Below are 20,520 nucleotides of genomic sequence, written 5' to 3'. Positions count from 1 at the left end.
ACATATTACAGGATATTCTAGTTCAGCTTCAAGAGGCAAAACCGGCAATAATCCCGTCATAAGCAGGCTTTTTGGCCAGGTTCTGAATTTAAAGGTGAGGGAAAGCTATCTGCGAACTGAGGAGAAGAAAGACGCACGTCATCCCAAGGTAAGGCGGCTCCTTGACCATTGAAAGTACCCGGAATCCATGAATACTTTGGCGTGATGACGCTTCAGTTCGAGGTCATACAGGAGACATAACCCAATCACGAACCTTGTCAGTGTCTAAGAAAAAGTGTTACTTGTCAGTACCGCGGTCAAAACATCAAGAGGAAAAAAACCCACAATCCCAAATCGTAACCCCGATACACTTCGACACCGCCTTACACGCTGAGATAACAGTCTGATAATCCTTCTCTTGCTGGGCGAGCAACGCGCTCGTGGCAGGCAAAGTCATTCTGATATCCAACTCGGTGAGCGCAACTTCAACTCCCAAGCTGGTGAATTGCTGCAGGTTGGCTTGTAAAGTGCTTGGAACTTGGCCAACGATAAGGTGAGCTTGTACACCAATACCGTCGATGGGAATTCCACGAGCTTTAAGATTTTTGACAAGGTTGAACATAGCTGTGGATTTGGCACCGGTTCCTTCGATATTGAAGTCGTTAATCTGCCAAACGATGGGTGAGAACATTTGATTGAAAAACGACGGTGAACCGGTTTAGTGGTAAACGCACGTAGAGTTTGGCCTGAGGATCGGCTGCTCGGGCTGCTTTGAGGGCTGTGTCGATGTAAGCGGTACCGGTCGTTGTAAAGAAAACGTCGGTTCGGAACGTTCCGTCATCGTTGAACGGCTCTAAGATTTCAACGTCTCGAGTGTGCGCGATATGTGCAACGAAGAGGAACTCACCATTAACAACGTCCCACGAGTCTAACATCAGGGGCTTTCAGTCTCAAAAAGATATAGATGGAAGCAACGAACACACATCTGTAGCGATAGTTATAAGAACGAGTCAGAGTAAACGGTCATAGTTACGACTCACATTTGTCCCTTGTATCTGCCTACAAGCGTGCTGCAGTGGTTTTGTACGATACTCAGTAGAGTCGAGTTGTTGAAGTTTCCAGACGTAACCCAGCCGGGAAGTTGGTTATGCCAAACGCAATTGTGACCTATCTTCTGATAAATAAAAGGTAGGAGGAAATCGAGCTAAGTCGTCACCTCGGAGGAGCTGACTGTTGGCCTTGGCAAGATTGGCGATCCGGTCAGCATTAGTGAATGTGAAAGTTCCACGCGAAGGTTCCGTTGCATCCTAGTGAATTGACGTTCAACAAGTAGATCGCACACTCGGGACTGAGAAGGGTCGGCTTACCCATTTCATGGAGTTTGCTGCTGTGATCTGCCCAAAGAGCTTATTGTTGCTAAGAGTTTGCACATAGGCAGAGTCTGTCAGCTCGGAATTGTCGGTGGCACTTCCAAAATAGAGTTTCCCTGCGGCCTTCGCTGCTGTATTTGTGTCGACCGTAGACTGGGCGGTTACGAAGGACACCAACAACGCTAAAGAGACCAGAGAGACACGGACGTTGAACATGTTTCTTGTTTTTACACGCTATACCAGATCCCGTGTCGATTTTATAGTAGGTTGACACGGAGGTTCCTCGCATAAAGCAAGGTCGGTTGGAGACGGTGACCATGAAGAGTGTCGTTGCCTTTGCTAAATTTGACAAGAAATTCCTCGAAACCGGCTGTTTTTCGGAACTACAAGGAGCCAAAACCAGATGCCCACTAACATGACATAGTCATGTCTAGAGATTTTCACAAAGTGCTTCCAATAAAAGATACACTCGAGCCTTGATTTGAGCTGTTTCCCGCTGAATTTGTTGACTTGTGGCAGCTTTTTAGAATCGCATGCGATGTAGCAATAGCGGTAACACTAGGGCCGTGAGCAGCCGTATAGATGGAGCCGTAATCCGTTTCTTGCAAGTAGAAGACGCTCCCAGTTCGAGGTCAGAGTGCACAATTAATTTTCTCACAGTTCACCGATGGATTTCACACGATTCTTATTCTGCTTCAATTCGGGCCCCGGGCCCTTACTTAACTAGGTAACCCAATTTATGTCACATGACTTTCACGGAATCCTTATATTATGGGAGAAGTGTCGCGATTATCTTGAAAAAATGATCTATGCGACAGGACCGGGGTAAATTAAAGCGGAGATCGAAATTTCCTGCGTGCACGACAATATCCATGTCCCCTCCCTTTGAGCTAATGTAGTATTTTTCAAGTTCCTGTTTATTCCTACTGTTATCTGACATGCATCTATACTTCAACTGTTATTAGATGTAACTTTTATATTCCCACACTCTTTTTTGGTAATAATTTGTCATCTCTCACTGTTTCTGTGGTCCCTCCTCTCCCCTTCTCTAACTGTACTATCTTGGTGGGGTTTTCCACAGGTTACAGGTTTTTCTGTGCATGGGACAGGGAGGGAATGGGGTAGGCCACCCTGTACAAAGTCCTGTACACAGTACAAGTCCTCTACCTGCTATTTATGTCACCCACTATACAATATGTACTGATTTGACACAGAATACTTTTCCCATGGGTTTGCACCTGTAAAATGGGATAGAGCATGGCCATACCTGCAGATAGGGATGTTGGAACAGCACAGGTTGGTGGGTTTTCCTGTGCATGGGATGGGGCTGGAATGGATTAGTCACCCTGTACAAGTCCCATACCCACCATACTTTTTTCCATGGGTAACAGGTAGAACAGGTGTAATTACGCCTCTGACACAGGATATTCACAGAACGGGTCATGTGACATGAATACAGTGGGCCAAGGGACACAAACTTTCCCCCCATGGGTGATTCATGCTGTTCACTACCTGCAGAACTCCTACAGAGTGCAAGTAAGCAGGTGTATAAACATGCAAAAAAACTCGGCACAAAGGGCCGGGTCATAAGCTTGTATCAATTCCGACGTGTCGACGTTCAACGTTCAACTGTCGTGGGGCCGCGGATATATTTGAGGACGCTTTGAAAAACTGGGTTGCTCGCGCAGGAGGAACGTGGGCAACTCGTCGCTCGAACCTTTCTGACCGTCGCACACGACGAGACTGAGCTGCCCGAGTGACCCGCAAGCCAGAACCAACATCGCCTTTGGCTGACGTTGGAGTTGAATATTCGAATACTCCTGGCTTCCTCCCCATTTCACTCCGAGACGAACTCACCGCTCTTGGCAGGCCAGTCTAAGCCCTCAACGCCTTCATCTTTCGGGCCAAAAGCTATTGCGAACGCTGCTCTTACCTGTTGCACGCTCAATGTCTCATCTGTGCCCTGGCATGGCAGCTCTCCGGTAGTTCAGGTGGATCACCGACAAACATTCGAGTGATTCATTTTATTGCAGGCCTCACAGTTTCGCCTTGGGTCGGGTAATCGTAAATTATTGCGCCAGACTTCCGAGAACTTATCAATTCACGTACATAGCAATTTCATATTTCACTTTTGCGCGGCGCGCTGTTCAAATGCTACCATTCCAGTCGGTTGTCATAACAAATGTTATGAGAACGACAGTGATAAGTACTTCCAAGGTACTCCCACTATAGCCGTTGGCATCCACCTAGATCGCTACTGCTGCAATACCCGAACCTTCAATAGCTTCCCATGTGAAGGGAGCAAAAAGTGCGTCCAGTATTGAACGCATCGTGCCTGGTCGAAAATGTAAATCAAATCATACGAACGGCGACACTGACGGAGGAGACGCCTTACCTTGTCGAGTGTACGCCGAGTTTGCTGGACCGGATCGTGCAGAATCCACAACTTCCCTTCCTCTCTTTCCCCTTCCTGTCCCTCTTCTCGCACTATGACGTGCTCGCAGTTCATCACGACACTGTCGAGGACCCCAGTTTCGAGCAAACCACTTGATACAATTCAACCGAGAAACGACATATCCTCCTTCAAACTGACCAAGGCTTCCTTCCTTTCACACCCCACGACCTCAGCATTGAAATTGCAGCCCAATTATTTGTACCGCAGGGGTATTCTAGTTAAGACTTGGTCAGGACATCTGGAAAGATGGGCACCATCGTTCTCATTGCTGTGCTTTCACGCAATTGAAGAACCAGTATGCATGATGTGTGGTACCCTGATAATACTTCGATTGTGGTCATCTGTGCAACCGATGCGCTGGAAGTGAACATTATGAGTATTGAGCGTCGGTCAGATACAGGAACGCACATTGGGAGGTTTCTCTGACGGGATGGAGTTACAGAGCTTGAGACTCATATTGGAGCCCTAGCGTACAGCTTCTAGGGAATAAACGAGCGATAGAGATCACCGTGGACCAGCAGAGTAGTGAGTTACGTTTCTTTGTTTCTCGATGGCAGCATTGAATGTTTATATACCCAGTTCCCTTTGTCGTTTCCTTGACTCACACTACGCGTGTATGGTCTGTGCTCAAGCCACATATTACTTTTTGTGGCATAGTATAAAGAGTGTCTTTCGCCCCATGCCTTTGCTTCTTCACTCGATCCTACAGGCCACCCGCAGCAATGTCCATCGTTGCACCTTCTCCACCTCCACCCTCCGAATGCGACTCTTCTGACGAAATCCCTGACCTATTATCTCCAACGCAATCTAGTGAATCTGAGACAAACGAAGAAAGTGCCAGGATTTATCGCTGTCTATGTATGTCCGCCACAAACCTTTGTTCTGTTCGGTAGTCACTGAATCCTTGCTCCATGTTTAGTTTGTGAGCATCCCGCTGACACCAATATCTGTTCGTCTGATGGAAGAGTATTCGGTGCACACTTCTCGCATTTGAAGCAGTTCACCGGCGGCTTAGGACCACTCTGCGACTCTCCTTTGCGTGAAGCTGGCGAACACTGCCAACTACCGTTTGATCACAAAGTTGCGGAATTGATTCTGGAGTTCTTGCATCCGAAACGCCCACCTCCAGACGTATCTGAGTTACGTTTCAACGTTATCGAGCGATTGGCAGAAGTGGTGGAGATGTATCAGGTATATCCCGCGATGGCTTTTTGTAGGTTCTTTATGGAGTCCGTGACTTTCTCTTTTTCTTTTGCCTTTCAGACTGACACCTTCATAGGACTCAAGCGGAAGCACATCCAGTTGCAGTTTTTGCTTATGCGCTGAAGTATGATCACCGAAAGCTAGCCTTACGCTTCCTGGAACGCAATGCCACCAATCAAATCTCCCCAGAGGAAATGAAGGTTGCTCTTTCAGACCGTACCGACCTTTTTGCTGTTCTTGTAGGGTTCTCTCGCTCGGTTCTTCAACAAAGTACTGATTACTCTTTGTTCAATAGATGCTATATCAATACAACTTGATGGCTGAAGCAAGGGAGATCTTTGTGAACCCTCCGATCACCTACCATCCTCCAGGTGGACGACACTGCGCTTTGTGGAGCAATTTCTACAGCCTTGTTCTTAAAGAACACTTTGGGAAAGAATTCTCCTTGGTCGACTTTGATGATACGCTCGAAAGACTGGTTCATCTCGTCGAAACGTGCCGATTTTGTGCTACCAGGGTGAAGCAGTGGAGAGAAGGTGCGGTACGCAAGATTCAGGAAAGACAAGGTTTCTGGGAGCTTTTGGATAAACTTAATGGCAAAGAGATCGAGATCAAGGCAGGAAAGCATGATGGACACGATGAAAACGAAATGTTTTGAAGGATTTTTTCTGTAAATATTCCACGCGATTGTGACGGTCCCATCGGCTATCATAGATTTAGTCCGAGTAAACCGAGGGGCTTTACGAATATATCGTTCAAAACGATAGCATGTCCGCGTCTCTCTTCTCTTCGCGCCACCCCCTCACCCTCACTAGTACTACTTAATACTAGTTCACTCATGTCACAGCATGGCAGATTAGACGCCGGCGCCGCCCAAAGTCCACCAAGGGGTACGATGAGTGTTTCAGTAATGTTTGAATTCCAATGCCTTCTCTCGCCCTACTGACGAGCCCACGAAACTCTCGCTTCATAAAATACATCCTCGCACCCTTCTTCCTCTGGTACATATCGGTCCAAACTTTTCACTTCAACTTATCTCTGTCGGTCGAGCCAGAACCGTCCCCACGACTGCCAAATGAGGATTATTACACCGGGAAAAATGGACTTGGAAAGTCACAGGGAGAAGAAAGTGGGTCAAAGTTGCATCTTTACCGTCAAGATGGATTTCTTGAAGTCAATCACAATGGGCGCCATCCTATTCTGGAGCTCATGGAACGTGCCGAAAAGGATTGGAAAGCAAAGTTAGAACGTGCGAGTACGTCGTTGGAAGACGCTGTGAAGGAGTATAAGAGACGGTACAAGAGGGATCCTCCGAAAGGCTTTGATCAGTGGTATGTGTTACCGTGGCCACGGTCCTTTCGACGAGTCCATGATGTCTTTCAACGCTTCAATGCAGGTGGGATTATGTCGAAAAACACAATATTCAGTTACCCGATGAGTACGACGAGATTTACCTTGACCTCCAGCCTTTTTGGGGTATCAGTCCCTCAGATCTTCTTGTAATACAAAAGGAACTCGAAGAAAAAAAGGACTCGTATACGATAGGAAAGACCGAGTCTACCAATGTCACGATAGTTCGCACTTCTTTCAGGGAAGAACTCCATCAGCAACTCATCAAAGGAACTCCAAATGTTGTAAATTTGCTCAGAGACATCGAAGAATATCTTCCGCCATTCCGCGCGACTTTTTCTCCCCATGATGGGCCGAACCGACTTTCGGACTTTGAAGTCAAGGACTTCGCTCTTGAAGCTGCAAGTATGGATACACGTCAGTACAACCGCCTCCTTGTATGGGCCCAGCTCCTCACATTTATTGATAGATCTCACTCGCGAAAGTTTCCCGGAAGCTTCATCTCTCGGCTGGCTTTCCGCTTGTTCACCTAGGTCTCGTGCACGTAACCTACCCGTCCCATTCAGACAAAAACAAACCGACCTTCTCAACTTGGATTCTCCGGCACCACCCTCCGAATCTCCCGTCTTTCCCTACCACTCCTCTTCGACTTTCCAATACCCCAATTTTACTCCTGATATCCCAAGGACGAAAAATTTTATCTTCGACCACCTGAAAACCATGGATCCCTGTTCTAACCCGGCTTTGTTCTGGACGCATGGTCAGTTCTTAGGACGAGATGAAGGTCCTGCGCCGCAACCGTACTTGGTACCGGAATTCGCTCCATGCACGACAACTATCCATCATAACATTCGTGTGCCTTCCCTCTATGCATGGGTGAATGATCTTGCAGACACTGATAATCCGGATTGGGAGCTTCGCGAAGACGACCGGCTGTTGTGGAGAGGTAGTAATACAGGAATTGGTCATAGCAAAACAACCAGATGGAGTAGCAGTCATCGGAATTGGATGGTTATGTGGGGAAATGGGGTTAACGGGACAGTTGATGTGATGTTCAGTGAGGTAGATGATGCTCCTGCGGGGAAACCAAAAACGATGAGGAGAGCGAGGTTGAATCCCTCCTTGATCGACATGAAGTTTGCTGGTAAACTGCATTGCTGGGATGATGACACTTGTAAGCTCATTGAGCGTATATATCCGGTTTCGAAAAAGATGTCAGAGAAGGAGGCTGGGAATTACAAGTACATTATGGATGTTGGTGCTTTTTCGGTCTTTTCGACACTTGTGCTTATCACTTTTTGCGTACTGCAGGTTGACGGCAATGGTTGGTCCGGACGTTTTAAACGTCTAATGACCTCCAAGGCCCTGATTCTCAAGGCAACTATATACCCTGAGTGGTACTATTCGCGTATCCAAGCTTGGTTCCATTACGTTCCAGTCCAAGTGGATATGTCCGATCTATACGATATTCTCGTTTTCTTTCGCGGTGATCCTAACGGCAACGGATCTCACGACGAGCTTGCGAAGAAGATTGCCTTGCAAGGAAGAGAATGGAGTAAGACCTTTTGGAAGAGAGAAGATTTGGTCGCGTACTTTTATCGGTGAATCCTGCTTCTATGCTTCGTTATGACTCCTGCTAACACGACTTACGAAAACAAAGATTAATTCTAGAATACGCTCGAGTGGCGAGCCCGAATAGGGAGAAGATGAATTACACACCTGTTGCTCCGTGACATACGGAAGCGGTACTACATATATACATTGTCAACAACCATGTTTCTCTTGCCCATAACATTCTTTCCGCCCGACATCTTGAAGGCTGACGGGACCTATCGCCAAGCTCCCCTCTGAATGTTCTCATTGTTGTCGTTACCTAACCATGCATCTCTCTAGTCACCGGGTCTTTGCTATATAGTCTGTGCCACTATCTCCCCGTCCCAGTCCTCGGTGCAAAATGAACTCTCCATTTGGTCAAATTTTCACATTACTCCTGCGAAAGCCTGATATGCCACAGGTCACGTCGTTACTTCGGAATTGGCGACCGTTCGATGGGGCCGATCGAAGTCTGATCGCTCTCGCCAGGTCCAATCATCAAGTCAAGTGATTATTTCCAAGTATAAAATGTTCAGGATGCCCTCGGGAAGTCATAGCCGCCTCAATGACCCAAGTCAACTCAGAGCCATTCGATATCATTTTTGCGGGAGGTGAGACTCATACTACGATCGTCGTCCTGCGCCTTCTTACAACCTCTTTTATTAGGAGGTACAACTGCATGTGTCACAGCAGGCCGCCTTGCAGCCGCGGACCCTTCACTTCGAATTCTCGTTCGAGTTTCCATGTTGTATGTATCACTGTATTCTACTAACCGGTTCTCTCCAGATCTTGGAAGCTGGTCCACACGTCCGTGACAACCCAACTCACGTTCAACCAGGCCGTTTTTACAGCAATCTGGCCGCTCCTGGCAAAACTTTGACGTACCATGTCGCGAACGCAAGTCAGGCCTTGAACGGCCGTTCTCCTATTGTGCCGTGTGGGAGGTGTGTGGGAGGCGGTTCGAGTGTGAACTGTAAGCCCAAGGAACACTCACGCTTGCAATTCATACTCAATTTCCCCGGCTACAGTTGTCATGTATACCCGAGCCCCTGCTTCAGACTACGATGATTGGGAGAAACTCGGCAACCCTGGCTGGGGTTCGAAGGATCTCGTCCCTCTCGCCAATAAAGTATTCACTTCGATCGTTCATTTCGGGAAGGCATTGAATTCATCCCTTGATCTCAGGTCGAGACCTTCCAAAGCGATGGGTTCACCAATCATGGCACTTCTGGTCCAATCAAGGTGTCAATGGGTGCGCTGACTACCCCGGGACCCGACTTCCTCGATGTTGCAGCAATGTATGATAAGGACAGATCTGCAGCTAAAGATGCGAACGATTTTGGCAAGTGTGACCAGTACGCGGTATGTGATAACTTTGTGATCTCACGAAGACTCAATATTGATTGCGTTTCATCATACCAGCCCTGGTACAAGTAAGGCTGTCTGTCATCTTCCCTCCCGATTATCTTGGTCTAACAAGGAGCACTGTAGATACATCGATGGTATCACAGGAAAACGTTCAGATGCCGCGCATCATTTCATCTACAATCAGGACCACAACAAGAATTTAGTGGTTCAAGAGCGATGTCGGATTACCCGTGTCATCTTCGAGTACAGCTTCTGCTTCTTGCGGGTCGACTTTGACTAATCGCATTTGACATCTGCAGCGGAAACAAGGCCGTTGGAGTTGAATATGCAGATGATCGAGTTGGGCGCTCTCCTGATGGCGAAGCTCCAATTTTAAAGGCGACTGCGTCTCGCCTCGTTGTGGTCTCTGCAGGAGCATTTGGTTCACCCGCCATACTGGAAAGGTGCCTGTGTCATCCGTATACTTCTGCTTGCGATCTAAGCGCTACAACATAGGTCAGGGATCGGGTCGAAGGATTTGTTGCAGAAACTTGGTATACCCCTGCTAGCTGAACTCCCCGGTGTCGGGGAGAACTATAACGGTAAGCTTTATACGCAATTGTTGAGAGTTGAAGCTGACATTATGATATATAGATCACAATCTCATCTTCACTGGATACTACACAGTTCCCGATGCCGACACCTTGGACGATATTTTCCACGGGAGTGAGAAAGAAGTTGAACGTAAGTGAGCTTTTTGAATGCATTTCTGCGCATGTGCTAAACACCCGGAGTTAGCCTATGTACAGCAATGGAAGGAGGAGGGGAAAGGTCTTATGGCTCATAACGGGATTGATGCTGGTATCAAGATTCGACCGACGGACAAGGATTTGAAGGAGCTTGGCCCTAGTTTCAAGCAAAGATGGGAAGACTTCTTTCAAAATTCCCCTGACAAGCCCGTTATGTGGCTCGGCGTTCTTGCAGCGTCAGCGGTAGCTCCTGCCCTGCAAAAGTCTCTATTACTCAATCTCCCAACCTAGTTATACAGGCCTGGACCCTAATCAACCTAGGGGAAAGTACTATTCCATGGGGTACTATACGGTACATTTCAGAGTTAACCTTCCCTTTCATCCAGCATCACATTGATACCTTCGAGATCAGGAATACCCTGTTTCTACAGGACATGTCCACGTCAAGGCAGCACAAGATCCCTACGCGGCACTCGACTTCGAGACGGGTTTCCTGAACGAGTGCATTCATTTATCTGTTTCCTAGTAACACTCCTGACAGTCCTGTTGTTTTCGTAGACCCGCCGACCTCCCCGTGCTCAGATGGAGCTACAAACGTACACACGAACTGGCTCGCCGTATGAAGTGTTATCGTGGAGCGCTCCCCACCCAGCACCCAGCCTTCCCTAAGGGCAGCGCAGCAGCGGCAGACATTGGCAAACAGGATGGCCCAGTTGACATATCTGCCCCTCCCGTTGAGTATTCAGAGGAAGACAATAAAGCTATTGATGAGTTCCATCGCCAGAGAGGTGTGTTGCCGAATATGTTGATACAAGGCGTTATTGACGTTAAATATGAAACGTAGTCGAAACCACATGGCACTCGGTGTGTATATCTATCTATATCGAAGCTTCGTACGTTCAGGAGTAGGCTAAATTCCCCATTTAGCTTGGTACATGCGCCATGAAGCCAAGAGAGATGAAAGGCGTTGTGGACTCCAACTTGAACGTGTATGGTGTGCAGAACCTGAAAGTAGCAGACATGAGTATAGGTCTGTTATTCGTGCCATTCTGAAGTTGCTATTTTCACCAACTTCGGTATTTCTAGCACCTCTAAATGTCGCGGCGAATACGTACAACAGTGCCCTTATCATAGGGTAAGTTCATTCTGGTTATCCTTGACGTGTTGCTGAGCGACGATGACTATACAGTGAAAAGGCTGCGGTTATTATTGCTCGAGAGCTTGGAATTAAGGCGGTTTAGTACGCTGGGCAGTGGAGAAGGGGGTTTCTGTCGATCTGTTGTAAATAACATTGGTACCTCTAACAAAATCTGTGCATTGTAATTCTCAGAGCCCGAATTCATTGAGTTCTCTAATGCTCTTCACTGGTGGTAACGTTAACAAGTAAGCGGCGGTCTGGTGAATGACGCGTGATGTCTTTTTTTTTTTTAGTGGTACGCGTCAGCGGCGCAGAACATTGAAGACCAATTTGCCCAGGAACAGGAGAAATCAAGGAATTTGGATATGCAACTTGAGGAGCTGAAAGCTGAAATGCGAAATACCTCAACTCGAAACCAGGTACTCCAGGTCAAGGAGAAAGAAGACAACCGTAAATACTGGCTTCGTACTGTACGTAGCGGGTGAAGGGCAAATATTCAAATAACCTTCTCGGGACGCGTGATGTCACAGACCTGCTCGCGTTACGTCGCGTACTAACAACTGGTTTACACTCGTCGAACTCCTGCTTTCTCCACCACTCAGGCCTCCGTATAGTATTCCTTGCCAACATGTCATTGTGGGTTGACCAGGTATGTTCAATTATATTCCTTGAGCCCTTTACTGACCTTTCCCTAGTATCGTCCTCGCGTCTTGGACGAACTTCATTATCATCATACCTTGTCGACTCGATTAAAATGCCTCGTTCGTTTCTTACAGTTATACACGGCCCGACCAGCTCAATTCAGTATAGGCATCCGCTGGAGACTTCCCACATATGCTTTTTTATGGTCCATCTGGAGCAGGAAAGAAGACGCGGATTACATGCACGTTGAGGCAGTTGTTTGGGCCTGGAATCGAAAAGGTTTGTTTGCTCACAGACAACGGATACCGGCTGACACGCCACAATACAACAGCTCAAGATTGACCAACGGGTGTTCTTATCCCCCTCCAGGCGAAGAATTGAAATCAATCTCGTACAAAGTAATTTTCACGTTGAAATTACACCAAGGTGTGTTTAGGGTCATAGATTCAATAACATATAGATGTTGATGAGTCCTAAAGTGAAGCCGGAAACTTTGATAGGGTAGTCATTCAGGAGTTACTAAAAGAGATTGCACAGACGCAGCAGATGGATTTGAACGCAAAGCAGCGGTTTAAAGGTGTGTCATCCGCCTATAACACCCGGAATATATTCACATGATTGAATAACAGTTGTCATCATCAACGAAGCAGATACTCTTTCAAGAGATGCCCAAGCTGCTCTCCGTCGAACCATGGAAAAGTACATGTCCAACATGAGAATCATACTCTGCGCCAACAGCACCAGTCGTTTGATTGCCCCAATCAGGAGTCGTTGTCTCCTTATGAGAGTTGCAGCCCCCACCAAAGACGAGGTTTGCTATTGCATAATTTGTGGACGATCTTTACTTGACTTTTCGATCTGATCCCTAGATGCAAACAGTCATGCAACACGTTTCGAGGCGGGCGGGTTTCGATTTACCCCCCGAGGTTGCCGATCGTATTATCGAGGATTCCGATGGGAACCTCCGTAAAGCAATCTTATGTCTCGAAGCCCTCAAGATGCAGTCGTAAGGACCAAGCTGCTATCTCCCTTTCCGCACCTTTCTCACCCTCCATAACTTAAAGACCCGATTTATCGAGCCCTACGCTGTCAATCGCAAAGCCTGATTGGGAGACCTATTGCCACAAAGTGGCTGATCTCATCATTAGCGAACAAACTCCTGCTCGTGTAATGGAAGTGCGGCAAAAGTTCTACGAACTCCTAAGCCACTGTATACCTCCTTCGGTGATTCTCAAGGTATTATGGTGATGCTATCAGCTACCGACTCGTCCTCTCACGATACGTACCAGACTGTAGCAGACAGGGTTGTAGAGAAGGTTGATGAACAAATCAAGCCCGATATCATCCACTGGGCTGCAGTCTATGTGAGTCTTTCGGAACCTACTGTTATTAGGTCAGTGCTAATTCAACGGTGGTTTTCCCTGTGCCCAGGAGGTCAGAATGCGGATCGGATCGAAGAAGATATATCATTTAGAAGCATGGGTCATCAAGGTTATGAGTATCTACAAGGTGCGACCTGGGATCTCCTTCTATAGGCTAGTGGAATTGACTCTCAATGGTCCCGTAGCATTTCTTCTATGATATGGACCTATCTGGATTTGATTGAGATGGTATGTTGCGTAGTTCAGTCGGTCTCCAGTTACGGAGGTAAATTTACTTTGATCCTCGGGTAGACACCCGTAGACACTCGTTGACTTATATTTTTACATTTTTGAATCTGAAAGGTTACGTGTATTATTTTGGACTCTAGAACAATTGCCCAAGTTGCATGTCTACTAGGTACATATCCCGCAAGAAGACTACCGCATCAATTGGCAACGGCAATAGCAGGAATGTATTCGTCCTCGACAGACGCAATGAAGTCTACTATCTGTTGTAAGAGCAATCAGTACAGAACGTCATCTAAGTAGGACTTGAAATAGGACAGGTCACAAGAAAAAGATATGCACCAGTTTATGTCGCTTTTTTCCGAGTTTTTTTCCCGGTTCCGTTTTCAGTCGGCCCTCAATATGAACTAATTTATCATGGAAGTGTTGAATGGCAGATTTTCCAAGACATGGATCTTCGCGAGGAGTGTGCAATGGACTAAAAAAAGTGAGAAACACTCAGGATGGCGAACCGAACCGACTAAACTTGTTCTTCGACGCATTGTACGCGGCACAACGCATAACCCCTTCGGAAACAGAACGCGAGTGTCAGTCACCTGTATCTCGTAACTTGTCGCGAGACGTGTTGGTGGGCAGGCTCACCGAAGGCTCCGATTGCATCCAGTCTGTCAGCATCCTGGACACAGTGTAGCTCAGTACATTCATTATGCCACGTCCCCCACTGTCCAGTGGCTCGGAGCTTGGTTTCGGTAGTCCATGAAACATTTTCAACTATCTGTGTAATAAGTTGTGCGCGACCATCTCTGACAAGGTCCAGAGATGAATTTTTCGCAGCTTTGCTGAATAGAGGAAGGAAAAATGAGTAAGGATCGGCTGCCTGTTGTGGTGAAACATATTTCTTGTCTAGGACATCATGAAGGAGTGCAGCTGCGTCGAGTCAGTACCGAAACTCGCGTCCATTCGAGTAGTTCGACCCACCCAATTCTACAACTAAAAGGTCAGGCTTAACAGGCAGAGCATTGGCTATGGTTAATGCAGTCTTCCGTACGCGTTGTACTAAGTCAAGAAGTCCATTAGTATTAAGACCTTGACGAAGGTGGAAACTGTCCATGCACCGTGATACGCATCGTGAGATGGATCGTAGCGCACCATTGTATCCAGCATGAGTTTTTCGGCAGCATTAATATACACCATTTCATCTGTTGAAGGATACATTTCTGGTTCCGAGGTCGAAGAGGAGAAACAAAGAACACGCGCCGACCTAGCTCATCAGCTCATCATGTGAGTGACACGTACACAGCCACAAAATCCTTTGAACCCACCATCATGGCCACGAATTCAAATTGGATTTGGATTTTCGGACGTTCTTCGCTTTCACGGCCACTTCTCGTCGCTCTTTTCATACTCGTTATCGCTTCTGTCAAGCCCGTACACTCGTTATCACTTTCAGTCACGGTATGTTCTTTCCTAACGCTAAACACACCTTGTTTAACGTTGGCCTTGACATTCAGGATAAAGACATAGAGCAATGTCTTCCTGTGAAACAGCTCAGTGCATTGAAAATTCACCTGGAGGAACAAGAGTCGCCAATAATGCGCAAGATATTCGCTGTGCTTTTCCCTTTTGGCCCCGCATGGAACTCAATCCTTGGAACGTTCTACATCAGCTCGTGCGTTCTACTTTCCGGATTGCTCATAAAAAGAAAATTCAACACTTCCAATCATATGCCGCTCCTTACTGCAGTGTTCCCAATTTTATCCTAGCGTTCATCCCCGCTGAAATCCACGGAGACACGTTGAACACTATGACGGCTTTTGCTGTGCGACCTTCTGCTGTGTTTGCTTCTCGATTCAGATCTCATCATCATCCATGTAGACCGGAGGCCTTCTCTCTGATGTATTTCTACACCTAGTGCCTCACTCGTTCATGGGAGAACATCAGGACCTGGGTGCTCACTTCATCATGATTGAAGAAAAACGGAACATTCTGATTGGGTTCGTGTAATGCTTCTATCTCGGCAAACATTGACTTAATGGATCTCTGCACCAGGCTTGGCATATTCTTAGGTTTTGCGTCGTTTTTCATAATGGAGAAGACCCTACGAGTTCTTGGAAGTGGAGGAGATAATCACGGTCACTCCCATTCCAAATCCTACGTTCCCGGTGAATCCGAAGATGAGACCTCCGGGAACTCGACAGCAATAGCGAAATCCGATATCAAATCGCGCAAATCGACTTCTGCAAAGACCAATTCTCAGCCGGAGAAAGTCGCGCCAAGTAATCGTAATGGACCATCCAAACTCTCTGCTTACCTCAATCTATTTGGAGACTTTGTTCATAACATGTAAGCGAGATGTCATTATTCGCGTGGTCGAGCCTCTCTTATCTCAGATACTTCGACATAGAACAGATGGCTTAGCGTGCGTAACTTTTTTTTTTGAATCTAGGAACTATGCACTAAATATCACTTACTGCACCAGTATGGCAGCATCCTTCTACGCGTCTCCGGTGATTGGGGCTACTACTACTTTAGCATGTTTTGCCCACGAGATTCCCCATGAAATCGCCGACTACTCGATTTTGATCCGTAGTGGTTTCTCAAAGAGGCAGGCCATGCAATCTCAATTTTTGACTGCCATTGGAGCTTTCGTAGGTTACCTTTGTCCAAGTTGCTGAATCACGTCTCACTTTCTTTTACTCGCTAGGTTGGGTGCGTTTTTTCACACCGCCGGTTCAATGCGAATGGCTGACTTTTCAACACCCCAATTTCTCAACGGACCTGTCTGTCTTTACTCTCCCATGAGTAGAACATTCATTGGAATTGCGGTAGCTTCGTCATCAGGAGATACTCATTCGAACAAGGGGGTTAATTACGCAGCCGGGTTGAGACAGGATGCTTCAGGGCTTCTAGGAACAACACTTCTGATCAATGAATTGGTTCGTGTTTTCGTATTTGTTATCCCAAACTTGGTTTTCATACATGAGTCCGACCCTGCAGGTTATACCTTTCGTTGCTGGCGGATTTTTATATATCGGAGCAGTCGCAGTTCTTCCAACGTTCGTCGATCATTACCTGTGTGTGTCAGAAATTCGCTCATATTGGGTGTACAGGCTTCTTGAGGAGAGCAAGTCAGGAAAGCAGGCACTGCGCGAGGTAGTTTTTTTGCAGCATTTTTATTTCGCGAATTATTGACACATCCTTCGTACTAGTTTGCTGCGATGTTCTTTGGAGTCGCGTGCATGTTCTTTGTTGCGTAAGCTGATTCTCTGCGACTTATGACCTTGATCTTACGATCCTCTGCAGTTGGAACGAATAGACTCATAATTAGGATGATCATATTTCCAAGATAAGATCTGAGGCACAAGGATCCTATTGAATTTGGGCTTGGCATCCTAGTGTCTCGCCCTCCACCCCCAACTAGCACCTGCCTTCTTTTTAGCACTGGGTACCACAACTGCCGTCCAGACTACTCGCCCTTTTGGCACCCGGAGTGCTCAGGTTTGGACTTATCCCAGAACTTATCCCAAACTGCAACACGTGATCGTGTTTGTGATGTGACCCTATGTGACGGAGGGACCTTTCAAATTTCAAAGCTTGAGTTTCCGAAACATTCTGCCACAAGTCATTCGAAATTTTTCACTAGAAGGTTTCTCACTCCGTCTGCCAATCCAGTTTAGCTTCTCTTTCCGAGGAACATCATATTTCTCCCTTCTCCCGCGCGATTTTTTCCCTGAGCACTCATACTTCCCTTCCTCTACATTCGCACGTCACCGCCTTATTTTGTTGTCCGATGTTTACGACCTCTGACAGAACAGCAATGTTTGGGAGGACTTCAGTATGCGTTGACGCCCTCTGAAGTTCACACCACTCCGCAGCAAGCGTCTTTTAGAACCAGTCTTCAGGTTAGGGTGACTGAACCGTTGTCAAGGGTTTGTTTTCCATGCGCTCCACTATGTTCCCAGTTGAGAATTTTATTCTACGGGAAGTAGTTAATGCTCGGCAATCTGCTAGCTGGTTAGACCCTACACTTTGTGCTTACGATTGTGGTATCATTATACTGGCTTTGAGCCTTAAATATATTTAGCTTCTTTCATGACGTATCTGACTCGCTTCTTGAGTTAGTATATTGGAACAAGTGGCCGGCTTTTAACACTATAACGGACATCTTGCTGTTCCTTTCTTTACCCATCCATGGCCATGGGATGGGCGCCACTGTGGGCCCCCATTGGGTCGGCAACCATGCCGAAGAACGTGCGTCGATTACATCGTATTGCAAGACAAGTTCAACGTAAGCCATCTCAGTTTTTTGTTCAAAACCAGACGAAATTCCTCCTCTCTTTTGCTCGTTCAGTGACTTTGCTGTCTTATTTCTTCCATCTTCAGCCCTTGTATTGTTATTTTTCACCTAATTCCTTTCCGTCGACCCCAACACTCCAATCTAGTGCGGCCCGTTCTCCCATTTGGTTTCTCTCTTCTTCTGCTAACGTTTTATATCTTTTGAATCACCAGGTGGGAAGCGGTTTCGCCTCGTCAGTTCACCCTTAAAACCCCCCCTCTACCATCGCTGACATTCTTCAACTCCAGTCTCCATTCTACTCCTCATAGCACCCAACAACCTTCACCTTTACACTTCATTATCTCGGACGGCCTCGGACGGTCATCTGCCTATCAACAGCTCTTGTTGGTCCAATCCTTTCCTCGTTTTTGGGGAAAATCGTGGCTGCCTCTGAAAACCATTTTCAACACACGTCGTCACACTCCATTATTCCACCTTCCAAGCTCAACTGCATCGTTATGGGTAACAAGGGTCGTTCAGTACCAAGGGTCGTGTGCTGTGCTATACCAATCGCAAGGGCGGCGGGAAAAATCCTGGTTGTGACAAGTCGGAAGCGGCCAGATCGTTGGGTGTGTGCGTGTCTATTTCCTTTCTTGACTTCCATTCAATCTCCGACGTTTTTATACAACCTGTCTTTACTGCGTTTATATGCGTCGACGGTGCGCTGACTGAAACACGTTTTTTTTTCTGATAGTACCCAAAGGCGGATGGGAATTGTCAGATGTAAAGCTGGAAAACGCAGCCTTGCGGGAAGCCTTTGAAGAAGGTCTTAACCTCTCTCCCTCTGTCCGTCATCTCACCTCCTGATGAACATCCTCCCCTTTGTGCTGTCCCTATTCATTGTGCGTTGTCGTGTTTGATATCCTGATTATTATTTTTTTTGCGTAAACAGCTGGTGTTCGTGGAACAATATCACGTTATGTGACTACCATTCCAACAGCGCCGACCACTTATCACTTCTACGAACTCGATGTGGTGGCGCTCGAGCAAGACTGGTTAGAGCGGAACGAAAGGCGAAGAGAATGGGTCGACTATGCAGAAGCAGTACGAAGACTAGAATGGAAGGCGGAGTTGTCACAGGGACTCAAATCCTCCTCTCTAGCACCACGTCGGTGACCCGGGACAAGCCCAATCAAAGGAGCCGGCCGAAACGAAATGCGATCCTGGGACGCTTTCAACCCGACTTTGTCAACTTTAAATATCACCCATTCCGTAGATCGCATTTATATTACATCTCCACTTTTAACGATACCCCTCCTTGCACATACGTTGTCGTCCTAACTCCAACCGCTCTCTCACACTGCCCTGCCTCTCCAGATTATCATATTTGAGGGTTCATTTCGCACATGTCAGTTTTCGTCCTCGTTCAGTCTTCGTTGCGCTACTTTCAGCATAGACGTATATCTACACTCTGTTCATACGTACTGGTAGGGGAGCCACTGGCCGACTTTTTTATTATCAAGGAATATTACTTGCCTTGTGTTAGTAGTTCCGGCAGTTCCGTTCAGGACCACGCCTTGTAATATGTATACCTATCTGAACTCAAAGTGAACGTATTTTAAACCCACGGTTGTGGCGTTCTTGCCGTGGTCGGCCAAGCTTTGTGGTGGCGGTGCTACCTCAAGAGTTTCTTTCTTTACTTACAGTTTACTTGCGACTCGTGTAGTCGCTGAAGTTCGTGTCGACGGTGGTGAAAGTAGATTCAAGTCCTTGTCACTGCCTGGAATACTGACATCTTTTCAACAAGGGTGCTTCGGCTCAAACATCGGGCAAGTAGGTCAGCTTTTTTTTTTTGACAGCTCGCCGCTTGACAAAACGTTTAATGGCAACTCTCGCGGATGCAGTTTAAGGCTCATGATACCCAGGCGGTACACAAATTCCGACAGCTACGGTCGGTGACTAGGCGTTCATAGCGGGGGATCGACCTCCTCCTCCTCCGAGCTGAACCCTGCAAGGTCGTTCTGGTCGCTACGCCACCGTCCGAGTCGGAGCCCCCACTGCCTAGGACTCTATCTGCAGTCGACGTCTCTAAACCCTCCTCACGGATGTTGGTACACTGTACCAAATCGAGCAAATTATCGACTATAACACGTTGACCCTGTTTCACACATCGTCCCTCTCTTGCCTCTTCGCCTCTTCGTACAGCTCCTACACCGTTTCCACATATATGCCGTAACAAAGCTGCTACACACTTTTGTCTCCCACCATGCCCATTAGTCGCTTCCTGCTCCAAATGGGGATCTAAAATAGATTGCATGTCACCCCACACCCAGCAAATGGCGAACGTCCACTTCCACGTGAGTCTACAAGGACACATATCGATGTGTCACTATGACACCAGAAACAGAGTTATAGGCTTCCGGAGGGTTTTCTCTGATATTTGAGGCGGACATATCAAGAATAACCCTCAGATTTAGTGGGTTTCCATCGACCCAAGATCCCGCCACTTCACAATTTGCAATGCTACCAAGGCCAAGCGAGGTACACGGAAATCACAACAAAATATCACAAATCACTCAGTGTTTTCATCTTTCGCCCGCCCTTTTCGTAGTGACAGAATATGTTGCTCCTGAATTGAAGGACGTGATCTTACCTACATAATGCTGCCAGGCTCAAGATCCTATTGCTAGCTCGAGATCTCAAGACCCCGGTGAAATCTGGCACGCATAGGGACTCAAGGGAGCGCCCGCCACTCATGTCTTGATCTGCCAGTGGGCGCGACTCTGGTAGTCCCCCAAAATGACAACGCTT

At 47.1% G+C, this 20,520-nt stretch overlaps 10 protein-coding genes across 10 annotated transcripts; 7 read left to right on the top strand and 3 right to left on the bottom strand.

The window, feature by feature from the left end:
• Positions 1–28: 28 nt before the first annotated feature.
• Positions 29–914, bottom strand: E1B28_011075 (uncharacterized protein; the record flags this gene model as incomplete). The annotated part of the gene is made up of 6 exons (XM_043156071.1): positions 29–82; positions 138–194; positions 254–264; positions 325–646; positions 714–832; positions 887–914. The coding sequence occupies 6 exons, from the start codon at positions 912–914 to the stop codon at positions 29–31; spliced, it is 591 nt and encodes a 196-aa protein (XP_043005855.1).
• A 210-nt stretch (positions 915–1,124) lies between these two features.
• Positions 1,125–1,565, bottom strand: E1B28_011074 (uncharacterized protein; the record flags this gene model as incomplete). The annotated part of the gene is made up of 2 exons (XM_043156070.1): positions 1,125–1,286; positions 1,347–1,565. 2 exons carry the CDS (start codon positions 1,563–1,565, stop codon positions 1,125–1,127), a joined length of 381 nt encoding a protein of 126 aa, XP_043005854.1.
• A 1,952-nt stretch (positions 1,566–3,517) lies between these two features.
• On the top strand, positions 3,518–5,802 carry E1B28_011073 (uncharacterized protein). Its single transcript, XM_043156069.1, has 5 exons — positions 3,518–4,329; positions 4,384–4,662; positions 4,724–5,033; positions 5,084–5,246; positions 5,303–5,802. Exons 2-5 carry the CDS (start codon positions 4,527–4,529, stop codon positions 5,663–5,665), a joined length of 972 nt encoding a protein of 323 aa, XP_043005853.1. The 5' UTR covers positions 3,518–4,329; positions 4,384–4,526; the 3' UTR covers positions 5,666–5,802.
• A 129-nt stretch (positions 5,803–5,931) lies between these two features.
• On the top strand, positions 5,932–8,090 carry E1B28_011072 (uncharacterized protein; the record flags this gene model as incomplete). Its single annotated transcript, XM_043156068.1, has 5 exons — positions 5,932–6,338; positions 6,404–6,774; positions 6,827–7,611; positions 7,669–7,958; positions 8,018–8,090. 5 exons carry the CDS (start codon positions 5,932–5,934, stop codon positions 8,088–8,090), a joined length of 1,926 nt encoding a protein of 641 aa, XP_043005852.1.
• A 425-nt stretch (positions 8,091–8,515) lies between these two features.
• On the top strand, positions 8,516–11,287 carry E1B28_011071 (uncharacterized protein; the record flags this gene model as incomplete). Its single annotated transcript, XM_043156067.1, has 18 exons — positions 8,516–8,561; positions 8,617–8,681; positions 8,737–8,923; positions 8,979–9,079; positions 9,136–9,312; positions 9,373–9,383; positions 9,442–9,561; positions 9,618–9,761; positions 9,814–9,899; positions 9,952–10,041; positions 10,096–10,282; positions 10,338–10,398; positions 10,459–10,547; positions 10,605–10,834; positions 10,891–10,910; positions 10,974–11,076; positions 11,133–11,181; positions 11,236–11,287. The coding sequence occupies 18 exons, from the start codon at positions 8,516–8,518 to the stop codon at positions 11,285–11,287; spliced, it is 1,818 nt and encodes a 605-aa protein (XP_043005851.1).
• A 423-nt stretch (positions 11,288–11,710) lies between these two features.
• Positions 11,711–13,525, top strand: E1B28_011070 (uncharacterized protein). Its single transcript, XM_043156066.1, has 11 exons — positions 11,711–11,833; positions 11,880–11,945; positions 11,995–12,105; positions 12,158–12,252; positions 12,306–12,403; positions 12,456–12,637; positions 12,696–12,832; positions 12,891–13,062; positions 13,116–13,190; positions 13,258–13,335; positions 13,394–13,525. Exons 1-11 carry the CDS (start codon positions 11,813–11,815, stop codon positions 13,430–13,432), a joined length of 1,074 nt encoding a protein of 357 aa, XP_043005850.1. The 5' UTR covers positions 11,711–11,812; the 3' UTR covers positions 13,433–13,525.
• Positions 13,526–13,633: 108 nt separating this feature from the next.
• E1B28_011069 (uncharacterized protein) lies at positions 13,634–14,678 on the bottom strand (the record flags this gene model as incomplete). Its single annotated transcript, XM_043156065.1, has 6 exons — positions 14,549–14,678; positions 14,412–14,489; positions 14,076–14,360; positions 13,960–13,999; positions 13,776–13,911; positions 13,634–13,696 (listed from the first exon to the last, which is right to left on the bottom strand). Exons 1-6 carry the CDS (start codon positions 14,646–14,648, stop codon positions 13,634–13,636), a joined length of 702 nt encoding a protein of 233 aa, XP_043005849.1. The 5' UTR covers positions 14,649–14,678.
• Positions 14,679–14,743: 65 nt separating this feature from the next.
• Positions 14,744–16,182, top strand: E1B28_011068 (uncharacterized protein; the record flags this gene model as incomplete). The annotated part of the gene is made up of 8 exons (XM_043156064.1): positions 14,744–14,888; positions 14,945–15,102; positions 15,177–15,252; positions 15,309–15,427; positions 15,483–15,776; positions 15,838–15,852; positions 15,913–16,081; positions 16,138–16,182. The coding sequence occupies exons 1-8, from the start codon at positions 14,760–14,762 to the stop codon at positions 16,180–16,182; spliced, it is 1,005 nt and encodes a 334-aa protein (XP_043005848.1). The 5' UTR covers positions 14,744–14,759.
• Positions 16,183–16,231: 49 nt separating this feature from the next.
• Positions 16,232–16,749, top strand: E1B28_011067 (uncharacterized protein; the record flags this gene model as incomplete). The annotated part of the gene is made up of 5 exons (XM_043156063.1): positions 16,232–16,369; positions 16,431–16,489; positions 16,544–16,586; positions 16,643–16,686; positions 16,737–16,749. 5 exons carry the CDS (start codon positions 16,232–16,234, stop codon positions 16,747–16,749), a joined length of 297 nt encoding a protein of 98 aa, XP_043005847.1.
• Positions 16,750–18,227: 1,478 nt separating this feature from the next.
• On the top strand, positions 18,228–18,885 carry E1B28_011066 (uncharacterized protein; the record flags this gene model as incomplete). The annotated part of the gene is made up of 3 exons (XM_043156062.1): positions 18,228–18,342; positions 18,464–18,535; positions 18,662–18,885. The coding sequence occupies 3 exons, from the start codon at positions 18,228–18,230 to the stop codon at positions 18,883–18,885; spliced, it is 411 nt and encodes a 136-aa protein (XP_043005846.1).
• Positions 18,886–20,520: the final 1,635 nt, after the last annotated feature.

This window comes from Marasmius oreades, chromosome 7 (assembly GCF_018924745.1).
Source record: "Marasmius oreades isolate 03SP1 chromosome 7, whole genome shotgun sequence".
In the NCBI taxonomy this organism is placed as follows: Eukaryota; Fungi; Basidiomycota; class Agaricomycetes; order Agaricales; family Marasmiaceae; genus Marasmius; species Marasmius oreades.
Note: the sequence above shows the minus strand (reverse complement) of the source record. Positions and strands in the feature narration are given on the sequence as shown.